This window comes from Mesocricetus auratus, unplaced genomic scaffold, assembly GCF_017639785.1.
Source record: "Mesocricetus auratus isolate SY011 unplaced genomic scaffold, BCM_Maur_2.0 Super-Scaffold_100003, whole genome shotgun sequence".
Classification (NCBI taxonomy): domain Eukaryota; kingdom Metazoa; phylum Chordata; class Mammalia; order Rodentia; family Cricetidae; genus Mesocricetus; species Mesocricetus auratus.
In genome coordinates this window covers 21550121-21573937 of record NW_024429188.1, presented here as the reverse complement: position 1 = coordinate 21573937, position 23817 = coordinate 21550121, and the positions used below count along the sequence as shown (strand labels likewise).

Genomic DNA, 23817 nt, shown 5'->3' with positions numbered 1-23817 from the left:
AATTATGCAAATGGAACTGCAAGTTTCTGTTTTCTAATTGCACTTAAACCCTTATAGTATTTGTCCATCATTTTTCCGTATTGAAATACATTCTCCCATTTCTTTTTATCTTTTAAATTTAAAAAAATGTTTGGGAGTGTTAGAGGTGTTTTAGTTTACTTTGGTTTTGTATTTTAGAAACAAGCTATCACTCTGTGACTTTGGATTGTCTGCAACTGAGTATATAGACAGTCCCCAAATTTGTGGCAATTTCCCTGTCACTACTTCTGAAGTGCTGGGATTACAGGCATGCACCATCACCACACTCCGTTCCCATTTCTTTTCAAAATATTTTTTGAGATACAATTCATGTACCATAAATTTTGCCCATTTTAAATTTACAATCCAGTGTTTTTAGCACATTTATTTACACAGAATTACATGGCCCTAATGATAGCCTAGTGTTAGAATATGTCATCATCCCCAAAGAAGTTATACTAATTGAAACCACCACAGCTGTCTTGCAGTACCTCATGCATGTTTTTGGGTTTTTTTTGTTTTTGTTTTTGTTTTTTTTTTGCTGGCGGTGGTTTGAGACAGGATTTCTCTGTGAAACGGTCCTGGCTGTCACCAGCAGTGGTGACACACACCTTTGATCCCAGCACTTGAGAGGCAGAGGCAGGCGGATCTCTGTGAGTTCGAGGCCAGCCTGGTCTACACAGTGAGTTCCAGGACAGGCTCCAACGCTACAGAGAAATCCTGTCTCAAAAAACCAAAGCAAACAAATAGTCCTGGCTGTCCTGAAACTCACTGTGTAGACCAGGCTGGCCTTGAACTCACAGACATCTGCCTGCCTCTGCCTCCCGAGTGCTGGGATTAAAGGTGTGCCCTACCATGGATGGCCCCCACAGCCATTCTATTTTTGTTTTGTTTCTCTCTCTCTCTCTCTCTCTCTCTCTCTATCTCTCTCTCTCTCTCTCTCTCTCTCTCTCTCTCTCTCCCTCCCTCCCTCCCTCTCTCCCTCTCTCCCTCTCCCTCTCCCTCCCTCCCTCTCTGTCTCTGTCTCTCTCTGTCTCTGTCACTGTCTCTCTCTGTCTCTCTCTGTCTCTCTGTCTCTGTCTCTGTCTCTGTCTCTCTCTCTCTCTCTCTCTCTCTCTCTCTCTCTCTCTCTCTCTCTCTCTCTCTCGGCTCTTCGAGACAGGGTTTCTCTGCATTGCTTTGAAGGTTGTCCTGGAACTCGCTGACTTACCTCAAACTCACAGAGATCCGCAACTGGGCAGTGGTGACTCACACCTTTAATCCCAGCACTCGGGAGGCAAAGGTAGGTGGATCTCTGTGAGTTCAAGACCAGCCTGGTCTACAAGAGCTAGTTCCAGGACAGCCTCCAAAGCCACAGAGAAACCCTGTCTCGAAGAGAGAGAGAGACAGAGACAGAGGTCTCTTTACCTCTCTAATCTTGGTCTTCTCTCTCCCAAACTGCTCCCTGGCTTGCTGTATTGTTTGTCATACCATCTGTTCTAGTTTGCTATCTGTTGTGATAAATGCCATGACCAAAAGCAACTTGGGGAGGGAAGGGTTTATTTGGCTTAAATGTCCTGATCACAGTCACTATAGAGGGGAGTCAGGGCAGGTGGCACAACCCAGAAAAAGCTAGCTCACCCCACATCAACCATTAATCAAAATGCCAAGCAAACATGCCCACAGGCCAGTCTGATGAAGGTAATTCCTCAGTTAAGATTCTCCCTTCCCAGGTAGCTCTACTTTGTGCCAAGTTGAAAAAAGCTAATCAGCACACTGACCTTGGTACTTCTTGATCATAGCAAGCAGAGGTACAGCAAAGGGGCCCTTGCCTTTCCTGTCTTCTCTGCCTACATATTTCTGACCAGATGTCCATATGATTCCCCTCTTCCTCAGTGATTTTGATGAGCAGATGTAGGAAACTTGCTAAAGGAATAAAAAACCTGGTTTTCTTCTCCTATGAGGCCTTATATGAAGTACTTGACTTTTAAACATGTGGCTGTACACTTGGGATCTGATTATTTGTGTACTAGGCATAATTGCTAAACTAATATATTGCGTTAATTTCTGTGATGAGAAAACTGAGGCTTACAAAGATGTAACTAAGATCACAGAACACATTTTGTAGAATCACATTAAACTCAAGTCTCTATAAACTCCAGAGCCCAGTCTTAGATCATTTGGACTTTCAGCCATGCATGGTGGTTCATTACTACAATCTTAGTGCCATAGAGATGGAGGTAGCCTGGGCTATGTAGCCCAATCTCAAAAAAATAAGTTACAAAAAAACTGCAAATGAAAAGAGAAAATCAGAACTTTTACTCCCTGCCGTTTTTCATTTTTTTTAAAACTGAGTATCACTGTATATGTAGACCAGGATAGCCTTAAACTCAGAGGTTCCTGCAGCCTTTGTGTGCTGGGATTAAAGGTGTGCACTGGCACACCCAGCTTTCCTTTTGTTTTGTTTCGTTTGAGACGGGGTTTCTCTAGCCCTGCCTGGCTGTTCTGGAACTCATTCTGTAGACCAGGCTGGCCTCAACCTCAGAGATCCTCCTGCCTCTGCCTCCCACAGTGCTAGGATTAAAGGTGTGCACCACCACCACCCAGCACACTTGTCACTTTTAATTACACTCTGAGAAGTACATCTGTTGAGTTTCTCAGCCTCAGTTCTGTTCTTGTTTTCTAGCTGGATAATCCTTCACTGAGGGCAGGAATTCTAGAATGTCTAACAACATTTCTGGTCTCTACTCAGATATCAACATCATTGATTCCTTCCTCCACTTGTGACAATCAGAACTGTCTCCAGACACTGCCAAATGTCCACAGTAGAGAGTAGAATAAGGTATAATCCACTGTTAGATGATTATACCTTATTTCTCTGTCATTAGATCTCCTTCCCTATAGAAAGTTAAAATGCTAATGTTTCCCAAAAGGTTATTTAAAACAAACCTACTTTTAAATTTCTACATATTATTCCTGGAAGAGGGATATGTGTGGTAGTCAGAGTATAACTACATGGGTTTCAGGGACTGAATTCAGGTTGCCAGGCTTTCCTGGCAATTGCTTTTACCTACTGAGCCATCTTGCTGTCCTAAATAAGCCTGTTTTGAAGTGAAGCTATTTGCTCTGACTAGCCAAACAGTTATTCCGTGGCTGGAACTGCCAGAACAAAGAACCAGAGAATGGGTAATGGGTTGTTTAAACATCGGAAATGTACGTCTCTTGGTTGTGTTTTGTTTTGTCTCACTACATAGCCCAGGCTGGCCTGGAACTATGTGGCCCAGCTTTACCCCAAATTTGAAGCAATCCTCCTGCCTCAGCATCACATGTGCTAGAATTATAGGTGTGAACTACCAGGCCTGGCTACTCTTTTACTCGATTTTGAGGGCTCCAACTCTAATATCAAGGTAGAGAGAAGTCTGGCTTTTTCTGAGGTTTCCATAGCTTACAGGTGTTTAGTGGCTCAGGAAGTGTTCTTTATGCCTCCTTATTGCCTAGGTGCTAATTGCCTTCAGTTTGGTTTTCCTTTCGAGATAGGCTCTCACTCTGTAGCCCTGGCTGGCCTTTAAACTTTCTCTGTCTCCTCAGTGCTGGGATTAAAGGCCCATGTCTCTATGCCTGGCTTGATGTCATTTTCCAAGTCATTCTGACTTGATATCAAATCTAAGGATCTCATTTTAATATAGTCACTTCTTTAAAGATCTTACCCCCAAATGCAGCCATATACATAGATATTAGGAGTTAGAACTTCTTTGGCGTGAATTTTGGGAGATTCAAGCCCTAATATCAACTTTTCTTCCATCACTTCCTTTTGTCCTGTGTGTGTGTGTGTGCTGAGCAACCTACTATGTGCAGACGTTCTGTTAAGTGCCAAGAATAAACAACAGACCTGGCTACAGTAAATTAGGGAGGACAGAATTTTCTAAAGTACCATACAAGTATTCTATTAAAGTTTGGAAAGGGAAGGCCGAAGCACTTCTCCCCTTCCCCTCAGCCTTTCTAGTGGCTGGACCGATGAAAAGGCTACGTTAAAACTCAGCTAAACTATGAGGTTAATGAGTCAGCAGCTTGTCAAGCTGGGGACTCACTTGGCTAGGAATCACAGACGGTCCCTAAGCAGGCATCCCACAGTACCTCAATTCCCCCTCAGCTCCTCCACTATGACGCAGAGCCCGGGCCCGCCCCTTCCGGACTCCTGGGCCCCTCCCCAGAAGGCTTCTCCCTTGGCTCCCACCAGAAAGAAGGCTTCCTCTCAGCCACGCCTGCGCCATCGAGCTGAGGGAGGGCGGGAGGCGGGCCCGGCGGGCGGGGGAGGAGGAGGGCGGGGAAAAGCACCGCCCGCAGCGGCGACGCCATTTGCCACTGCCGAGCGTGGGCGCAGGCGGCTCTCGGAAGCGCCGGTGACCAGCCTCTTCCGAGCACGCTTCTCGGCCTCCCGCACAGCCTTCATCCCGCGCGTTTCTCAGCGTCGCCCGTCGGAGTCACCGCCTTTTCTGCTGCCATCCGGAGCACGGTCGCACACCCCGCCAGCTTGCCGCCATGCCCAAGAATAAAGGTAATGACGCCGGGACGGCGGCTTCGCTCCTCGCCGGCGCGTCCCTGGTCCTGCTCGCGGCCTCGAGGTCAGCCCAGGCCATACTGACCTTCCTGCCATCTTTCCTTGCCTCTTCTCTGGCTGTATTCTCTGCTTCCTACTTTTAGCTCGGCAGAGGCGCAAGGAAGTTAGTTACTCCTGGTTCCCAGTTTGGCCACACTGAGGTGGAGCCGACGCCATTTTTGTAGGGCCTCCTGTGTGAGAGTGTGGGCTTGTGCCCCTGATTCGCGCCACACTGACCCGGGCGCCAAGGGGACCCGTGGGAACACCTGCCTCGGGCTTCTTGAGCTTCCGGCACGTGGCGAGTTAAGCCTTTGGAGCGACTCTGAACTTTGAAAAGGAGTAAGCCCTCCTTGCTCTCCTGTCCATCTGGCACCGCCAGCATAGGACTTACTTGATATCGTTGAAGCTGCTCCCGAGTAACCAGTGCTCAGTACTTGGATGAATTTATTTTTCGAGACAGGGTTGTCCTGGAACTCACTCTGTAATCCAGGCTGGCCTTGAACTCAGAGATATCCAACAGCCTGTGCCTCCCAAGTGCTGGGATTAGCACCACCACCGCCCGGCTACTTTGATGCATTTGTAAAGTTATCTCGAGAAAAATCATTTTACTGTATGGCTTTACAAGGCTTAAACCTATTTAGCCACGTTTTCAACTTTTGCTTCACATCATGTATTTGTTTTAATGGAAAAATAAGAACCTTTGAAGTTCCCTCCATTCTGGGAACAGTGTTCTCAATTGATCAGTCACGAGATTACTTTTTATTTGGGATCTCCAAAAAGAGCCTAATCTAAGTAGAAGTACCACATTCTTAGGTCATTCTCATTTTTATATAGTTACAGTATTTTGTGGTAATGGGTTTTTTTGAAGGGACAAATCTGTCCTTAGTAGGACTCTGTTTTTCCTCTGTCCCCATACTAAACCTAAGCCGGAGCTCAATCTACAACAACCCAGACTAACACTGAACTTGGGATCCTCCTGCTTCGGCTTCCCAAGTAGCTGGAATTACAGGCTTTACGTACTCATTGTCCTTATAATTTCTCGAAAATTGTGCAAGTAAAAATAGCAAAAAAACCTTGTATTTCCTACAGGATGGGGACATGGTACCCAGCCTCTGGGCCAGTTGATGGTGGTTCATGCCTTTAATCCCAGCACTCAGGAGAGGAGGTTGGTAGGATCTCTGTTCCAGGACAGTCAAGGCCACACTAAGAAACCCTGTCTGGAAAAACCAAAATGATAAGACAAAGATTGTGCAGAAGAGATGTCTTCCTGGGGAAAATTGGGTTCCCGCACCCACATAGGGCAACTCATGACTGCCTGTAACTTCAGCTCTAGGGGATCCAGTGCCCTCTTCTGGCCCACCTGGGCAACACACACACACACACTTACTTACTTTACTTTGATATTCATCCTTGGGACTACCTCCCTTGCCCCATGCCTGCTAGTATACTCTTTTCTGCTTGAAAGTTTGGCTCCAGGGAGTCTACTCTTTGTACCTGTCACTTTTCACATTAGCCCTCTGAGTACTTTGTCACACTTTTGTGAACAAATTGATTTGAGATAGCCTTGCTATGTGGCCCAGGCTGACCTTGAACTCACTGTCCCAACCCTGCTCCAGGACCTCAAAAATCAAGGTTGCGGGTCTTTTTATGAAGTGAGAATTTTTACTGATCATCCTGAGAAAAGTGTAATTGTAGGCATAAGATTTTCAAAATTTTTAAATTTCTGTCTGTATACTTCTTGTTCTGAGATGACAACTGATTACTTTCAATAGGTGAGGTTATCTTATTCTCACCTTAATTCTAGTGACTAGATTTCCAGTTCCCACACTAGTTTTAAGCCCTAGAAGGACAGGAATGGTGTCGGTCATAATCACATTAGCTTGAGAGCTCTTAGCCTAAAAGATGCTCAATAAATACTTGTTATACTTACTCATCTCCAGTCTGGTGACTCCGCCCATAGGTGAATAGTAGGTTCCCCTCGGTCCCAAGGAGACAGAACTTCCACACTAAATCATGTCTAGTCACTAGCCTCTTAAGAAAAATCTTACCTGGGTTGCTTTTATGGAACACCTCTGTAGTTTGAGAACTGTGATTGAGTTTAAGAACTAGACATTTAGAAAGAAAGTTGGGTAAAAAGAAAAAATGGCTATTCTATTTATTGCTGTTTTGTCGTACACTCAAACTTCGTCTCGCTCATTCTTTTTGTTTATGACAGGGTCTCACTTATGAAACTCTGGATGTCATAGAATTCACTCTGTAGACCAGGCTGACCTTGAACTCACAGCCTGCCTCTGCCTCCTGAGTGCCAGGGTTAAAGATGTGCACCAACATATCTGACCTTCATTCTTTCAAAAGAGAATTTGAATAGCATTTCATTTCATGGCAATAAAATAAAAAGGGAAAGAATGGCAGGGCTGTGGTGGCACATGCCTTTAATCCCAGCACTCGGGAGGCAGAGACCAGCAGATCTCTGTGAGTTCAAAGCCACCCTGATCTACAAGAACTAGTTCCAGAGCAGCTAGGGCTACTCAGAGAAACCCTGTCTCAAAACCAAAAGTGGGGGGAGGGGAGAATGTAATGCTTGGGATTACAGGCAAGCACCAGTATACCTATCATACTGGTTTTATTTGTTGGGGAGGTACAAGACAGGGTTTCTCTGTGCAGTTCTGGCTGTCCTGGACCTAGCTCTGTTACCACACTATCTTTGAGCTCACAAGGATCCATCCCCCTACCTCTGCCTCCTGAGTGCTAGGATTAAAGGTGTCCACCACCACGCTTCTTTTTATTACTGTGTGATGTCCCAGTGTATACTGCTATCATTGAATACTTTCCCTTAAAATATGTAGGGCTAGAAAGATGACTCAGTAGTAAGGGGTCTTCAGTTCAGTTCCCAGCACCCACATGGCAGCTTACAATTGTCTGTAGCTCCATTGCAGGTCATCCAGTGCCTCCTTCGGTCTGTGGTGGACAGACAGACACGCACACCAAACACCCATAAACATTAAATAAATTTTCAAGGAGGCTCTAGACGCAATTAACTCCTTGTATTTAAACTTAAACTATCTCAGGTATGGTGCATATTAAAGACAAAATTCAAAATCTTTAACTGTTTTTAGTCTCCTATCATCAAGAATTCATTCTATTGATTCTATTGAAGTAGCAACAACTTCATTTTTGTCTCTCCTGTCATTTTTTACCACTCTTCTTTCATAGGGGGTCAGCTATGAGTAGGGCAAGGTGTCTTTTTTGTAAAATTTATTAGGACCCAGTATGGTAGCTCACATTTGTAATCCCAGCATTCAGGAGACATTTCAAAGATAGCCTAGACTATAGTGTGACTCCCTGCCCATCTGTCACCTCCCCTCCCCAAATAAAGGCTGGGGTCCAAATTGTTAAAATTGTGGTGACAGAATTCTACTCCAGAAAGGAACCCTAATATGAGAGCTCTAGTAGGACAGAGAAGGATTAGGACTGGATCTGGTGCCCCAAGTTCATTAACTAAAATTTTGGATGAGTTATTTAATATCTGAACTTTAGTGAACTTACTGATAAACTGGGGATAAATAACTGTTAATAGTCAAGGTGATTGTGACAAGTAAGTGGGTGGCATTCTCAAATAGTAGTTACAAGCATGGTCATTGGTCATCTAGCCACTCCTAAGAGCTGGTCCCATGCCCAGCAGTAGACGGCCAACACAAAAGGAACTCAATGGCATCTTTGTCTTTGGAGGCTTTTTCATCACATGTCCAGTCAGAGCTTTTTGGTTTTTCGAGCAGGGTTTCTTTGTGCAACTCTGTGAGTTTGTGGAGATCCACCTGCCTCTGTCACCCAAGTGCTGGGATTAAAGGCATGCGCCACCGATGCCCAGCAGAGCTTTTGTTTTTTAAATACTTTACTTGACAGCTCCTTTGCTTGTATATTATGGCTTCTGGGTGTGGGGTTTGTTTTGTTTTGTTTTTACGAGACAGGGTTTCTCTGTATTGTTTTGGAGGCTGTCGGTCCAGCCGGGCCTCGAACTCACAGAGATCCGCCTGCCTCTGCCTCCCGAGTGCTGTGGGTGTGGATTTTTATGGGATTCCTGTGTGTGAGAATGTGTGTGTCTGTATGCATTTCTTTAGCTCTTTTTCTTGTTTGGTTTTGCCATATTCCAATTTGTTTGCTTTTGACATATTGTGTCTTATTTTATTATTCCTTAGATGCCTGTTCATTGTCTCATGAGACACAGAAAGGGGGTAGATTCAGATGGGAGGGAAAGTGGGGAGAAACTGGGAGATGGCATACACCAGAATATATTATGTGAGAAACAATTTGAAGCCGGGCGGTGGTGGCACACACCTTTAATCCCAGCACTCGGGAGGCAGAAGCAGGCGGATCTCTGTGAGTTCGAGGCCGGGCTGGACTGACAGCCTCCAAAACAATACCGAGAAACCCTTTCTCGTAAAAACCAAAAAAAGAAAAAAGAAAAACAATTTCAATAAAAGAAAAATGAGGATGTTGTTTAAGATGTAAACTCCCCAAAGAAAATTCCATGAGAATCAAGGAGGGTAACATGGTGACTTTATACACCTGAACATGGTAAGTTTAACATGTTTGATCAGATTAGATGAATTTTTTTAATTTAATTGACTTTTGAAGATAGTTTTCTGAGTCTGTTAAACAGTGTATGCTTAACACTGTTGATGTTCTGCAGATAACCAATAACCTTTTCTTTAACAACCCACTAGGAAAAGGAGGTAAAAACAGACGTAGAGGAAAGAATGAGAATGAATCTGAAAAGCGAGAGCTGGTGTTCAAAGAGGACGGGCAAGGTAAGGGGCCGGATAAGTTGGCTCATGTTATGTTTTTCTATTTGTGTATTTTCCTGTGTTGGAGACCAAACATTTTCTGACTTTCTAAGAAGAATTCAGCAAGGCTATCACTACCATTTAAAGTACTTTTACTGATGATTCCATGAGATTGCTAAAGATTCAGAGAGAAATATGAATACAAAACAGGTAAAGATCTGAATATGAACTTTATGAGGTATAGTGTACATACTGGGTCATGGTACCTTTTTGATCTCTAGGAGTAGAGTGTAGTCACAAGGGCAGTAGTCAGTCTGTCTCCTTACTGAAAATGAGTAGATAATTAAAACATCTAATAACAGACCCAGGTTGTTATATTACGAAGACTTGTTTCTGGTTCAGCCATTAACTAGCTGAGTGTTTAGCTACCTTCTATTTATTTTATATTTGCCCTATGTATTTTTATCCCTAATTAGTGCAGCCACATGTTCTTGTCAATCTTCAATGGATATAAAGTTGCTTTCATCAAAAAAATGAGCAATATTTCATTCCTTTTTTTCTCCTCTACTCCATCCATGTAGAATATGCTCAGGTAATTAAAATGTTGGGAAATGGACGATTAGAAGCAATGTGTTTCGATGGTGTAAAGAGACTGTGCCATATTAGAGGGAAATTGAGGAAAAAGGTAAGTTTGTGTACAGAACATTTGTTTTATTCTAATATGAAAGTGTTAAAGAGGGTGGAGGAAACGTCTCTACAGACGTGGTGTGTGGGTGGGTATGTTTTGCAGGGAAGCTATCTTAGGGCCTCTTAATGAGTTAAATAAAACCACACTAACAAATCTAATTTGAGGAATATTCTGAAAATTAAAAAACCCTGGCATTAGAAATCATTGATATGTCAGGGCGTTGGTGGCGCATGCCTTTAATCCCAGCACTTGGGAGGCAGAGGCAGGCAGATCTCTGTGAGTTCGAGGCCAGCCTGGTCTACAGAGTTCCAGGACAGCCTCCAAAGCTACAGAGAAACCATGTCTTGAAATAAAAGTGTTGATGTTGGGCTGGACTAATTGCTCAGCAGTTAAGAGCTCTGGCTGCTCTTCCAGAGGACCTGGGTTCAATTCTCAGCACCCTTAGGGCAGCTCACAGCTGTCTTTAATTCTAGACCCACGGGATCTTACACCTTCACACCAGTGCACATAAAATAAAGTTTAAAAAGAAAAAATGTTGATATTATGAAAGAGGAAAAGAACTGGAGAACTATTCCATTGTTAAGGAGAACTAAAGCCTGGCAAATGGCCCTTTGGGTTCTGGGAAGTCCCCACTCTTGAGTGATAGTGGAGTTCAGGGTGAGAGTGTTTTATTTTAGTGATATCAATCCTTCCCGTGGAAAATGGTTGTGACAGCTGTATACATCTGGGTGTGTAAAAGACACAAATACAGACTTAGAAAACTACAACATTTTTCAGTTTTCATAGTGGATAGCCAAGTAAGTTGGGAATCATCTGTTTCTAAGCAAATCATCTCTGGAATTTTTGATTCTGCTTTATTTGAGATATATTATGCAGTGGCTTTTCTTTTATAGGTTTGGATAAATACCTCAGACATCATATTGGTGGGGCTCCGAGATTACCAGGTAAAACTTGCTTTTTAAATTTGTTGTTGGTTTGATTGAACTTGACGAGCCATTTCCTAACAGCACGTTGTATCTTAGGCATTAGGCTTGGTGTCCTTGGTATTATGGTTCCCAAATACCAGTCCGAGGAGTCAAACATTTAGTTTTTATACAGCAAAATTGTCTTCTTATCTTTATTATTTGAAGTTTCCCCTTGTAGAAGAAATGATACAGGACTGGAGAGATGGCTTAGTTGTTAAGAGCACTGGCTGTTCTTCCAGAGGACCCAGGTTCATTTCCTAGCACTCACATGGTCGCTCATAATTGTCTGTAACTCCATTTCCAGGGGACCTGACACCCTCACACCAATGCACATAAAAGAAAAATAAATGAGAATAGATGATACTGCTATGTGGTTGTTTTTTTTTAGTTCTCTAATTTTACTTTATAAATCTTAAAAAATTAGGAGCCACTAAATTTTTTACAACTGAATGAATCTAGTTATATCTGACAAATGGCATAGCCTGGTGCCTGGTATTTTTGGTTTTGGTTTTGGTTTTGGTTTTACGAGACAGGGTTTCTCTATTGTTTTGGAGGCTGTCAGTTCAGCCCGGCCTCAAACTCACAGAGATCCGCCTGCCTCTGCCTCCTGAGTGCTGGGAATATTTGTTTTCTAATCACTGACAGAAACAAAAAAAGAGGTGCGGATTTATTTTGACTCAGTTTGAGGGGACATTCCTTCATGGTGGTCATAGCATCAGGAACTTGAGACAGCTGATCAGTCACTGCTCTCTCACTCTCCATGTGTTGCAGTTGGGTCTTTGAGGATGCCCTTGAGTTCCTGATCCTCCTGCCCCTCATCAGATGCTGGCATTACAAGCGTGCACCACTATTACTGGCCTCATTACATTTCTATTTGTATGGCTCTGATCGTACTTAGTTTTTGTTAATGTTAACATCTTTGCTTCAAGCCATAGAGTTCTGTGTGGCTGAGACTCTCCAGAGGGGCATAGGAGGTTTTGGGAGAGTATTCTCTTAGCATCATCTTAGTGAGTGGTAGGTAGAGTACTGGTGATGTGGCACACCTTCTAATGCACAGCAGCCCAGAACAGAGATGATCTGGCTCCAAATTAACATTAGTGCTTTGGTTGAGGAAAGCTGCTCCAAATTCATAAACCATTTGGATTTGTTGTTGTTGTTTTTAGCTCTTATCAGTAGCCACAGAAGAAGGAAGACTTAATTCCTTGTTAGAAAGGATACAAAAATTCCGACAGGCTTAACACTAACTCTAATCCTCCCATGGCCCTTTCTCTGTTTTCTGCCACTTAGTGGGTGCTCCAGAAAGATTGTGGCATTACTGTCTTCTAGGAGTTTGGAAGAAATGCAGCTCTTGTGCCTGAAGAGATGGCTTAGCCATTAAGAGCACTTACCCTTACAGAGGATCTAGGTTTAATTTCAACATTAACACCATACCAATAGTGCCATTTCTGGAACATCTGATGCCTCCTGACTCCTGTGGGCATTAGGCATTCATGTGGTAGACATGGCAGGCAAAACATTCAAACTGAAATCTAAAAATATGTAAGAAAAATTGCAGGTTCTTACTATTTGTCCCCTCTTTCTGTACACTTCACAGCTGTAAAAGTACTAATTTAGATGACAGTGCCTTTGAAATTGAATCAACCCATTTTTCACTCCTGGGGGTGTGTGTGAAATTCTTCTCAACTGGGGAAATTAAACATTTTAAGGCATCATGTCCTGGTAGTATAGCACAGAAGAAATAAGTTTTTTTTTAATATACAAAGACAAATTGGGTGCCAGTGAGGCAGCTACCTAAGCCTGATGATCTGAGTTTAGATCCCCAGAACTCACACAAAGGTGGAAGGAAAGAAGCATTTCCACAAAGTTGCCCTCTGACCTTCAGGCATCCCGTAACCACAAATACACAGCATAAATTTTTAAGAAATGCATAAATTGGTAAAGTTGGGTAATAAGAGCAGTTTTGGGGTACAGTGCATCATGGTGGGGAAATGACAGCAAGAGCTGGGGTAGCTTAGTGAATGAATGTGGGTTTGTTTGGTTTTTATTTTTTTAGTGTTTCGAGACAGGGTTTCTTTGTATTGTTTTGGAGGCTCTCCTGGAACTCACTCTGTAGACCAGGCTGGCCTTGAACTCACAGAGATCCGCCTGCCTCTGCCTCCCAAGTGCTGGGATTAAAGGCGTGTGCCACTGCCGCCCGGTGAATATGGTTTTTTTATCCAGTCCAGGACCCCAGCCCATGGAATGGCACTGCCTGCATTTAGGGTGAATCTTCCTATGTTAATAAACCTAATCTACAAACTCACTCACACATAGACCTAAAGATTTATTTTTGGCCGGGCGGTGGTGGCGCATTCCTTTAATCCCAGCATTTGGGAGGCAGAGGCAGGCAAATCTCTTGAGTTCAAGACCAGCCTGGTCTACAAGAGCTAGCTCCAGGACAGTCTCCAAAGCATTACAGAGAAACCCTGTCTTCGAAAAAAATTTTAAAAATGAGCCGGGCGGTGGTGGCGCACGCCTTTAATCCCAGCACTCGGGAGGCAGAGGCAGGCGGATCTCTGTGAGTTCGAGGCCGGGCTGGACCGACAGCCTCCGAAACACTACAGAGAAACCCTGTCTCATAAAAACCAAAAAAAAATTTAAAAAATGAATAAAGATTTTTGTTGGACCAGGTGGTCGATCTCTGAGTTGGAAACCAGCCTGGTCTACAGAGTTAGTTACAGGATAGGCTCCAAAGGTACACAGAGAAACCCTGTCTGAAAAAAACAAAATTTTGTTGTGGTTCTAAATCCTGTCAAATTGACAAAATTAATAATCATTACAATTAACCTTAACATATATATGAAAAGGCATATTTATTTCCTTAGATCAGGTCTGGAAAGATAACCCAGCAGTTAAGAACTCTTGCTCCTCTTAAAAGGAACAGTTTGATTCCCAGCATTCACATCAGGTGGATCCCATCCACCTATAATTCCAGTTCCAGGGGATCTGGTGCCCCCTTCCAGCCTCCACAGGAACCCACACATATATTCATGTATGTATGCATGCACGATTTTTAAATTCCTTGGGCTATGATACCAAATCTCAGTCTTTGATTTTCAGTGTGTGATCACTGTAAATATAGTTCCAGAGGGGCATTTGTGCTTCTGATTAAAGAATAAGTATAAATAATATAAAAGATATCCTGCTGTTACAGATGTGAGATATAATTCCTGGATTTTTTTTAACTTTATGTACATTAGTGTTTTGTCATGGGTGTCTGATCCCCTGGATTTTTTTTCTTGGTTTTTCAAGACAGGGTTTCTCTGTGACTTTGGAGGCTGCCCTAAAACTAGGTCTTGTGGACCAGGTTGGTCTCCAACTCACAGAGATTCACCTGCCTCTGCCTTCCAAGAGCTGGGATTAAAGGTGTGTACCACCAATGCCCAGCATGCTCTGAATTTTTAATCGTTGCTCAGTTAATGTTATTAAAACTTCCTTTTGAAATCAACCTAAGGGAAAATGAGAAAGATTCTTATAGCAAAACATGAGATTTGATTTTTTTTTTGGTTTGGTTTTGTTTTTTTGTTTTTCAAGACAGGATTTCTCTGTATAACAGCTCTGACTGTCCTGGAACTCACTCTGTAGACTAGGCTTCCCTCCAACTCACAGAGATCTGGTTGCCTCTTCCTCCTGAGTGTCGGAATTAAAGCCGTGTGCCGCCACTACTACCCAGCTAGAGATTTCATTTTTCAAATTCAATTTGAAAATAATGAATGACATTGCAGCTAATAATTGTGATATAATCAGATCTAATTGTTTTTGTTTTAAGGATAACAAAGCCGATGTCATTTTAAAGTACAACGCAGATGAAGCCAGAAGTCTCAAGGCATATGGCGAGCTTCCAGAGCATGGTAATTACTAATTTGTCATGGTTTTTAGGTTGTCTGCTAGTGTTTAGGCAATGAAGTTATGTTGCTCCTATTTATTTTTGTGCTTACATTATTAGAGTTAAATATACCTGCTTATGCGTTATATTAGGTCCATGGGAAAGAAGTTAATAAATTTCTGTTCCTGATAAGAGTGGATTTAATGAGAAATTGCAGTGTCAGCCAAAGGAATTATTTCTAACTTCAAGAAAAGTTGGCAATGCAGTGCATTAGTGACCACCTTAGCATGCACAGAGACCTGGGTTGAGTAACTAGCACTGAAAAACATCCTTGTTTATATGTGTAAATAGAAGGGGCAGTGATTAAGTAGCATGGGTTCTTTTCCCCCTCAAAATATAAGCTGTCTATAACCTTATTAGAGGGAAAATATAATTTATACAGTGTTACAAGTCATCTTTTTTATATAGCTGTTACTTTTTAAAATTTTTTGCATCCATTTTCTCATGTAAACATGGCTTTGTAACCAGTGAGACCCTATTGCCTGGCATGGTGTTGCATGCTTTTAATCCTAGCGCTCAGGGGCCAGAAGCAGGTGGATCTCTGAGTCCAAGACCAGCCTGGTCTACAGAGTGAGTCCCAGGACAACCAGAGCTGTTAACACAGAGAAACCCTGTCTCAAAACAAAAAAGGAAATCCTGCTAAGAATTATAAACTTGCCGTTCTGATCTTGGAAACAGCAAGAAATTTGGGGGTGGAGTAGCATGCCTTAGGTGAAAGTATGATGTGCCCAGATGTTTCTTCCTAATTTACCATTGTTGGGAATTGGTTGTTCTTTGCTTCTTAGTGTCTGTTTCTTTCTGTATGGTTCATTTTGATCAGATGTTGACTTTCTGGACACTTGAAACCATCCCTAGTCCCAAATCAGTAATGACTCCTTCCTAAAGTAACTTATTTTATCTTTTGTTTGAGATAGGAAATAAAGTTGTTAGTATGTGCACAAACTTCTGAAGCATAACCTGGAGGATGTAATTGGTTCAGAATTAGTATAGTTAGAGCTTCTCTTGCTAAATAGCCCTTATGAACAAAAGAAAATTAAAATACTCTCAATGTTTTAATATTTTGCTTCATATAGCAAGATTAGTAGAAAATTGAAAGCCAACATTTTGATTATATTATCAGTGTATATATTTTTTTCTTTAGCTAAAATCAATGAAACTGATACATTTGGTCCTGGAGATGATGACGAAATTCAGTTTGATGACATTGGAGATGATGATGAAGACATTGATGATGTAAGTAGATACATTCCACTTTTTCTGGTTTTTGTTCATGAGTTACATACATACATACAAAGATACTAGACCTTTCCCTTAAATTCTTATAAAACTAGGAATATAGAACATTTAAATGAGAGTATATACTTGGGGGTGGGGGACATGAAAATAAAGGCACTGTTCTGAAAGAGGAATAAGATCAAGGTGAAGAGATAAGGATAGTAGGTGATTATTGGATAGAGTCAAAACGTGCATGCATGTATGTCAAAATGAAAACCATTATTTAGCCCAATTAATATATATAAATAAAAGTGTATTTTGAGGCTTAGCCATGGGTTAAATCATCAGAGGTCAAACTGTTAGCGAGGTGTGGTAACATGTACCTGTATTTCTGGTAATTGGGAGGCTAAAGCCATATTGCTTCAAGTTTGAGGTCGGCCTGGGTTGCAATACCGGCAAATACCAGGCCAGCTGGGGCTACCTAGCAATACCTTGTACCACACCTAGCTTTCCACATAGTACTACCATAACAAGTAGGAGCTAGAGAACTTGTTTTATCAGGCCGGGAAGTAGTGGCACACACCTTTAATCCCAGCACTGAGAGGCAGTTGTTGGCATAGGCAGATCTCTGAGTTCAAGGCCAGCCTGGTCTTCAAAGAGTTCCAAGTCAGACTCCAAACGTACAGAGAAACCCTGTCTCGAAAAAACAGAAAAACCCTGTTTTATCAGTTAAGAGAGTATACTGTTCTGGTGGAGAACCCAATTGTAGTTCCCAGATCACACATCAGGCGGTTCATAACTGCCTGTAACTCCAATTCTAAAGGCTCTGAAGCCTTTTTGTAGCCTCTGTTAACAAACACACATTTACTTTATTTGCATTGAAGTTTTGCTTGCATGTATGTCTCCCCTTTAACTGGAGTTACAAGACAGGAGTAGCTGCCATGTGGGTGCTGAGAATCGAACCAGGATCTCTGGAAGAACAGTCAGTGTTCTTAACTGCTGAGTCATCTCTCCAGTCCCACTGAATACAGTCTAAAAACTTCAGTTCCAGGGGACTTCATGCTTCCCTCTGGCCTCCGAGGGCACTAGGCCCTCGTGTGATAATGCACAGAAAATAAATAACATTTTAAGGCATACTCACAACAAAAAGTGATTTTTAAAAAACATTTTAAGCATAGCTTTCTTTGAGGCTCTTGAGCCTAGCCAAAAACAATTCCTCCCTTGTTAGGATGGAGCTGAGTAGTAAAGTACTTCCCTAGCATGTACAAGGCCCTGAGTAATTACCTAGTAATTCAAAAAGAGAGGTGGAGAGGGACAGAAAAGAAAAATAGGAAGTCATGTTAAGGGGAGGGTGATGCTGAATTTATGCCCCCCTTTTAAAATATCTTCATTTATTTTGTTTTGTTTTACTCAAATGTAGGATGTGTGGGTTGGGTGCCCATCCACGGAGAACAATAGGGCATCAGTCAGAGCTTCTGGAGCTAGGGTTAAAGGCAGTTGTGAACACGCCCAATGTAGGTGCCAGTAACAAAACTGTAGCAGTACACAGTGTTAACCAGTGAGCCATCTCCACCCCAGAATTTACATTGTTATGAACATTATTTTGAAATGTATTTATTTTGTGTGGATGGATGGACAAGTACACTCGTGCTTAGGGCATACATGTAGAAGTCAGTTCATATGGATTCCAGAGAGCCTCAGGCCATTTCTTGGTTGTTTTTATTTGTCTGCTTTTTTTTTTTTAAATAAGTTTGTTGTATCACCTGAGAACTCTGCTTTTTTCCTTGGGATATTTATTTCTTTGGCTGTTTTCTAAGTGTTAAAAGAGGTTCTGTCTGTACTTCAGTAAACAAATGGAAAGAAAGGATTGAAAACACACTTCACTAGTTCTTGAAAGAGGTCATGGTCCTTCATGTCTATTCCTACTCCCCAAATATAAAATCTCAAATCAGGGCTGGCAAAGTGGCTCAATGGTTAAGAATACTTATTGCTCATGCAGCAAGGGACCCTGGCTTGGTTCCCAGCACCCACATGAGGCAGCTCACAACTACCTGCAACTTCTGCTCCAGGGAATCTGACATCCTCTTCTGGCCTCCACTGTTACCTACATACATAAGCAAAGGTGCAGGCACAAAAACTGAAGTAAAATGTAAAATGAAATCTCAAATAAGCAATGCAAAAGGAAGGAGACAGCAAATCTAATTAAGAATATTCTCAGGTGCTGGGGGGTGACACACGCCTTTAATCCCAGCACTTGGGAGACAGAGGCAGGAGGATCTCTGTAGTTTGAGGCCAGCCTGGTCTACAAAGTTCCAGGACAGCTACACAAAGAAACCCTGTAGAGAGAAGGGAACAGGGGAGAGAGAGAGAGGAGGGAAAAAGAGAATGTCCTCAGGGGCCAGACACAGTGTGGCACAGGCCTTTAATCCTAGCACTCAGGAGGCAGATGTAGGTCAGCCAGGGATATAGATAGAGACCCTATCTCAAAACTAAAAAGAAGAAAAAACAACAACAACAAAGAAGATTTGGGAAGACTAGACAGATGGCTGGACAGTTAAGAGTGCTTACGACTGTTGCAAAGGACCTGTTTGCTTCTCAGGGTAAAGTGCTTACCAGGCACTCCTGAGAATCGGCATTCAGCTCCACAGAATCCACATAAAGATGGCTACAGTAACTTCTCTAAACCTAATGCTTTTATGGCAAAGTCAGAGGTGCAGACAGGAATCTCTGGAAGCTCGTAGGCCAGCTAGCCTGATATACCCAAGAGTGAAGAAAAAAGAGACCTTTTATCAAAAGGTTGAAAGTGAAGACCAACATCTGAGGTCCTCTTCCTGCAACCCACCTAATATACACAGCACTCCCAGTAGTGCACATGTATTGGCACACACTTGTAAGAAGTATTTTTTTCCTTTGACTTAATGTTCTTTTCTCTTTCAGATCTAAAATGAGCTCAACAGTTTACATTCTGGTCTTTCTGAAGATTGCCCTGCAAGTTTGAAATCTGGCCAGCCATAGACCTCAAGGAAAAGTTTTCACTGTCTTGATTGTAATGTGTTGAAGCAGACTTGATTCGATACTAAGATCGCTTCTTTCAAAACTGATATCTTAAGTGATATGTTAAGCCCACTTCTGTTCATTTGATGTAATAGAACTCAAGTTCATGTAAGAAAAAAAAAATAACTGCCTTTCCTACTTTGACCACTTCCAGTAAGTAAATGGATGTTTTGAATAAACTATTTGCCTTGTACTCATTATAAATTATGACTAAGCCCTCCTCTTGCATAGCTGTTGACTGTGCAGTCTTTATGTATACTCCAGTTGCCCAGAGATTTTGATACAAATGGAGGCAGAAATCCGTTCTTTGTTTTATTATATTTTGAGACAGAGTCTAACTTTGTATCCGAGGTTAGGTTGGAATTCACTATAGTCATAGTGGACCTCAAACTCTATGATACTCCTTTCTCAGCCTCCTGGGTGCTGAGATTATATGTATGTACCACATCTGGCAGAAATCTATTTAAAGACAAAAATGATAGGTCTGCTTTGCATATTTAATTATATGGCTATTTTTATACTAGTTTTGATAACATGTAAGTTCTTTTCATGATTTTGTTTTGCAGTCAACTTACTGGGAGAGGAAAGGCATTTCCAAAATGTTTTTAGAAACTGGTTTTTAATGCAAATTTTGAATTCAGGTCAGTAGTTGCAGAAATTGAACACTAGGTGGTGCTCAGCTATCTAAACATTGGTAATACTATTTTTAATTATTGAGATGGTTTCTTTTCTCAACTAGTGTGAGTAGGAAATTACCAAACAGAGAAAAATTGTGCATAGAATATTTTTCCAAAAAGAAAGATTGTGTTGGAGTGTTGCTTTTCAGGAGTCTTACTCACATAAACTACAATTCTGAGTGCTTTATAAACACATAAGATATAGACAAGTGAAGATTTAAGTTCATAACAATATGAATACTATATAATAAGAGTATAAATGCTTTTTAAGGCTTTCCTTAAACTGAGGGGGAAATGAGGGAATAACAAACATAACCCTGATATAATGGCATGACCTGTAACCCTGCACTTGGTAAGGTCCAGGCAAGAGGACCAGGAGTTCAAATAACAAGCTTAGTAAAAAGGTGTTTTCTTATTTCTGAATCTAAGAGCTGTAGCTGAAAAAAATAGCATGCTGCAGACGATATCATGTACTCCAACTTTACATTAGGGGACAAGTTTATTAGGTAGACAGTTTGGGAAGGGGTCCAGGGATCCCATTTTCTTTGTACAAGGAATTTAGGTTTGCTTTTATTTAGGAGTTATCATTGCAGTTAGAGCTGGGCTAGTCAGAATTCACTGTACACACAAAGCATGCAAGTTTAAAACCGAGATCCATCATGCAGGTTGTGGGCCTTGTACTCTACTAACATCAGAAAACTTTTCATTAATGAAAAGGAACACACAAAGGAATGCATATTACATGGTTTCACAAACAAGATCTTCTGTAATCCCTTTCTTAACTATGACTTCATCTCAGGTTTTCCTACTCAGCTTCAAAATCTGAGGTGCCATAACAACAGTAGAAAAGATGAAGTGATTAGTCTGAATTTCTTATTCTGAGAAATTTCTTAGTGATTAACTAGGCAGAGCATATCTGAGACCAAGGGCTAAAACTACCCCTGGGGCATTTGTTAAGCACTTGTTTTCATCAGTAATTAGATCTTTGGACCTTAAAAGTGTTTCACCAGCTGGATGTGGCATACACCTGTGATCCCAGCACAGGAGTTGTTGAATAGTGGCCAGGGCTAAATAAAATAATGTCTCAAAAATAAAAAACATTTTTACTAAATTTGCACTGTATGTAGCTATGCATTATATTATGAGCAGTGTTTTAACTCTACATAGGTGATACAGCTCAAAAGTTGGTTTTCTACTTCCTGTAACAGGATTTGAGGGTTTTTAGAAATTAACATGTAACCCCTTTTCCTGTACCTTCTGGTGGTTATATCTCTTTTCTTGCCTAAATAGTAGCAGCATTAATGAGTGTTCTTGTATTCTGGGTGATGTGGAGCCATACTAGTTTATAAAGTAGTTGAATACAGTTGTCACTAGTATGCAAATGCTACCTGGAAGAGTTCTTTGACATGTATTTGGTATGGGAATTGAATAGTTTAACTGATTCAGTTTTATTTCAGATAAGGAATGGAAGTGGTCTGCAAGGAAATTTTGGGGTTTTTTATTATTATTTTTGGTTTGACTTCTATAGTATAACTCTAAGTAGCAACCAGAAAGAAAAATAAAATGTTTGAAATCTAAGAATAATGCTATTCTTTTTGTGGAGGACGGGTTGTTTTCTTTTTCTTTCTTTTTTTTTTTTTTTTTTGAGACAGGATCTCATACCCCACGCTGGCCTTGAAATACCAACAGCTAAGGCTAGCCTTCTGATCTTCTGCCTTTACCTCCCAATTGCAGGGGTTGCAGCTGTGCACAAACATACGCAACTAGAATAATATGTCTTCCTGCTGTGATGGTGTAAGAAGTTAATGCTAATCAATTTGATAGTCTTACACCAAACTCTTGGTCTGATCCCCAGCACCCCATAAACCAGTGTTTTTCATGTCGTTTATTCCAGATAGAGCATGAGCATGGTGTGTTGCTAAAGTGACTGAGTAACCACACCAAGCGTCTGTGTAAAAAGACTTGCCAAGATTTAGTCGTTTGCCTGTTGAATCTTTCTTAAACATCTTAAGAGACTACAAAGTATTCATGACAGAAATTTTATATATTATTTGGAAAATAGCCATTGGTTTATTCATCCCATGTATGGAATCATAGCTATAAGTTGTCACTTAAAAACTTTGTGACTTGTAATATTGCTTAATCTCACTTGTCTTAGTAAACTTTAAATTACTGTGTTGAACAACATCTTTAATAGGTAGAAACTGTCAGTGTTGACTGCAGAGTAACTGAGTAATCAAATAGGTACAAGCATGTTTTGAATAGCTAGATTTATACTCAATTTGTATTCTGTACAGATTTAATGATGTCCACAATAAACTGGCTTTACAGTTTATAAAGTATCAGGATGAAGACAGCTCTATGCCTGCCTTTCATAAAGATTTGTATCAGTGTGTGATATTCATCCTGCTCAGTATGGATAAGTTTCATTTATATACTAGTAGGACTCCCACAGACTTTTACACACTACCTTCATGTTTGTGGTTTAACTTAAACCATCATTTCTGATCCCTGTTCAGAAAAGAACAAAATCTGAATTAAGTTATAGTACAAGTATAAGTAAACACAGACTGGGTGGTGGTGGTGGACACCTTTAGTCCCACCACATGGGAGACAAAGTTTGAGGCCAGCCTGGTCTACAGAGCCGAGTCCCAGGACAGCCATGGCTACACAGAGAACCCCTGTCTTGAAAAACCTAAATAAATAAATAAAGCGAGTTTAAGTAAGCAGTAGACTGAGCAATTGAGACACTGTACTGGACATTTACCAGTCTTTTAAGGACAGTGTGCTAGACAGAGAAAATAAAGAGCGTGGGTTCTGGGGTCTGTACCCCAATCCCCAGTCAATTCTACCAAGTATCCATCACTACCTTTCCAGCTTGTCTCAGCTTCACAAGCCTGGCATGGGATATAGGGAGGATAGAAACACCTACTGTAGAATTATTGGAGGGTTAATAACATTCACACTTGGTATCTGCTTTTCATGTGGAAACCCAGGACCATGTAAGACAGAAGATGCATGTCTCCTGTGTTCGCTGTGTACCTTACCTTGCTTGCAGTCTTTAATTACTGTCATAAAAGGAACGTGTAGAATATATTATTTGTGCTGTGTGGACACTGCAGTTGCTACCACACCATCCTTCTTTAATTCGGCAGGTGGGAGTCGCCAAGTTGCTTGCGGCTATTTTCTGGAATTAATACTAACCGCTCTATATTTCTTCAGAGAAAGTTTATAGTTACTAATAATGCTGGCTGTGGTAATGTGTCATTTTTATTCTTTAATGAGTCCTTTTGCTATAGATTCCCATCATGTGGAACAATGTAAAGAAATCATATGCAAACTACAGCAAGTAGAAAATAAAGCACGAAAACAACCCAAGACTGTATATAATTGGTTCTTTTCCTACTATTTTTAAGATGTTAAAGATGATTCTTTTCTGAAATTTTGTAGGTTTTTTTTTTGAAACTTAAGTGTGATGGATTAGAAAAGGTGCACTTGTATACTTTATCCATTTCTTTTTTTAAATCTGATTTTGATTGTTTGAACTGAATGGATGCATTGTGTCAATGCTGAAAACCTGTAGTGAAGAAGACATTTTCAACAGTAAACCAATTGTCCAGAATGATCTCAAATTACTAAAGCAATAGTCAGTGGACCTTTTGTGCTATGCAGATATGTATAGGAGAACCTAAATTTCCAGCCAGCATGTTGCCTGTTACTCTGGTCTTGTGGGGAGTGAGAAGAGAGGATCTCACTGTGTATCCCCAAGTTGGCCTTGAATTCCCAACATTCATGCCTCAGCCTCCAAGGCCATGGGATTGCAGACACACACCACTCACTATCCCCAGAAAGAGGCACAGACCAGAAAGTTACTGAATTTTAATGTAAACTCTTTCCTTTCCTGTGAATTAACAC

At 41.3% G+C, this 23817-nt stretch overlaps 1 protein-coding gene across 1 annotated transcript; it reads left to right on the top strand.

Moving 5' to 3' along the window:
- The first annotated feature begins 4332 nt into the window (after positions 1-4332).
- Eif1ax (eukaryotic translation initiation factor 1A X-linked) lies at positions 4333-23280 on the top strand. Its single transcript, XM_005074242.4, has 7 exons — positions 4333-4552; positions 9319-9402; positions 9960-10063; positions 10960-11010; positions 14840-14921; positions 16098-16189; positions 19109-23280. The coding sequence occupies exons 1-7, from the start codon at positions 4537-4539 to the stop codon at positions 19112-19114; spliced, it is 435 nt and encodes a 144-aa protein (XP_005074299.1). The 5' UTR covers positions 4333-4536; the 3' UTR covers positions 19115-23280.
- The last annotated feature ends 537 nt before the right edge of the window (positions 23281-23817 follow it).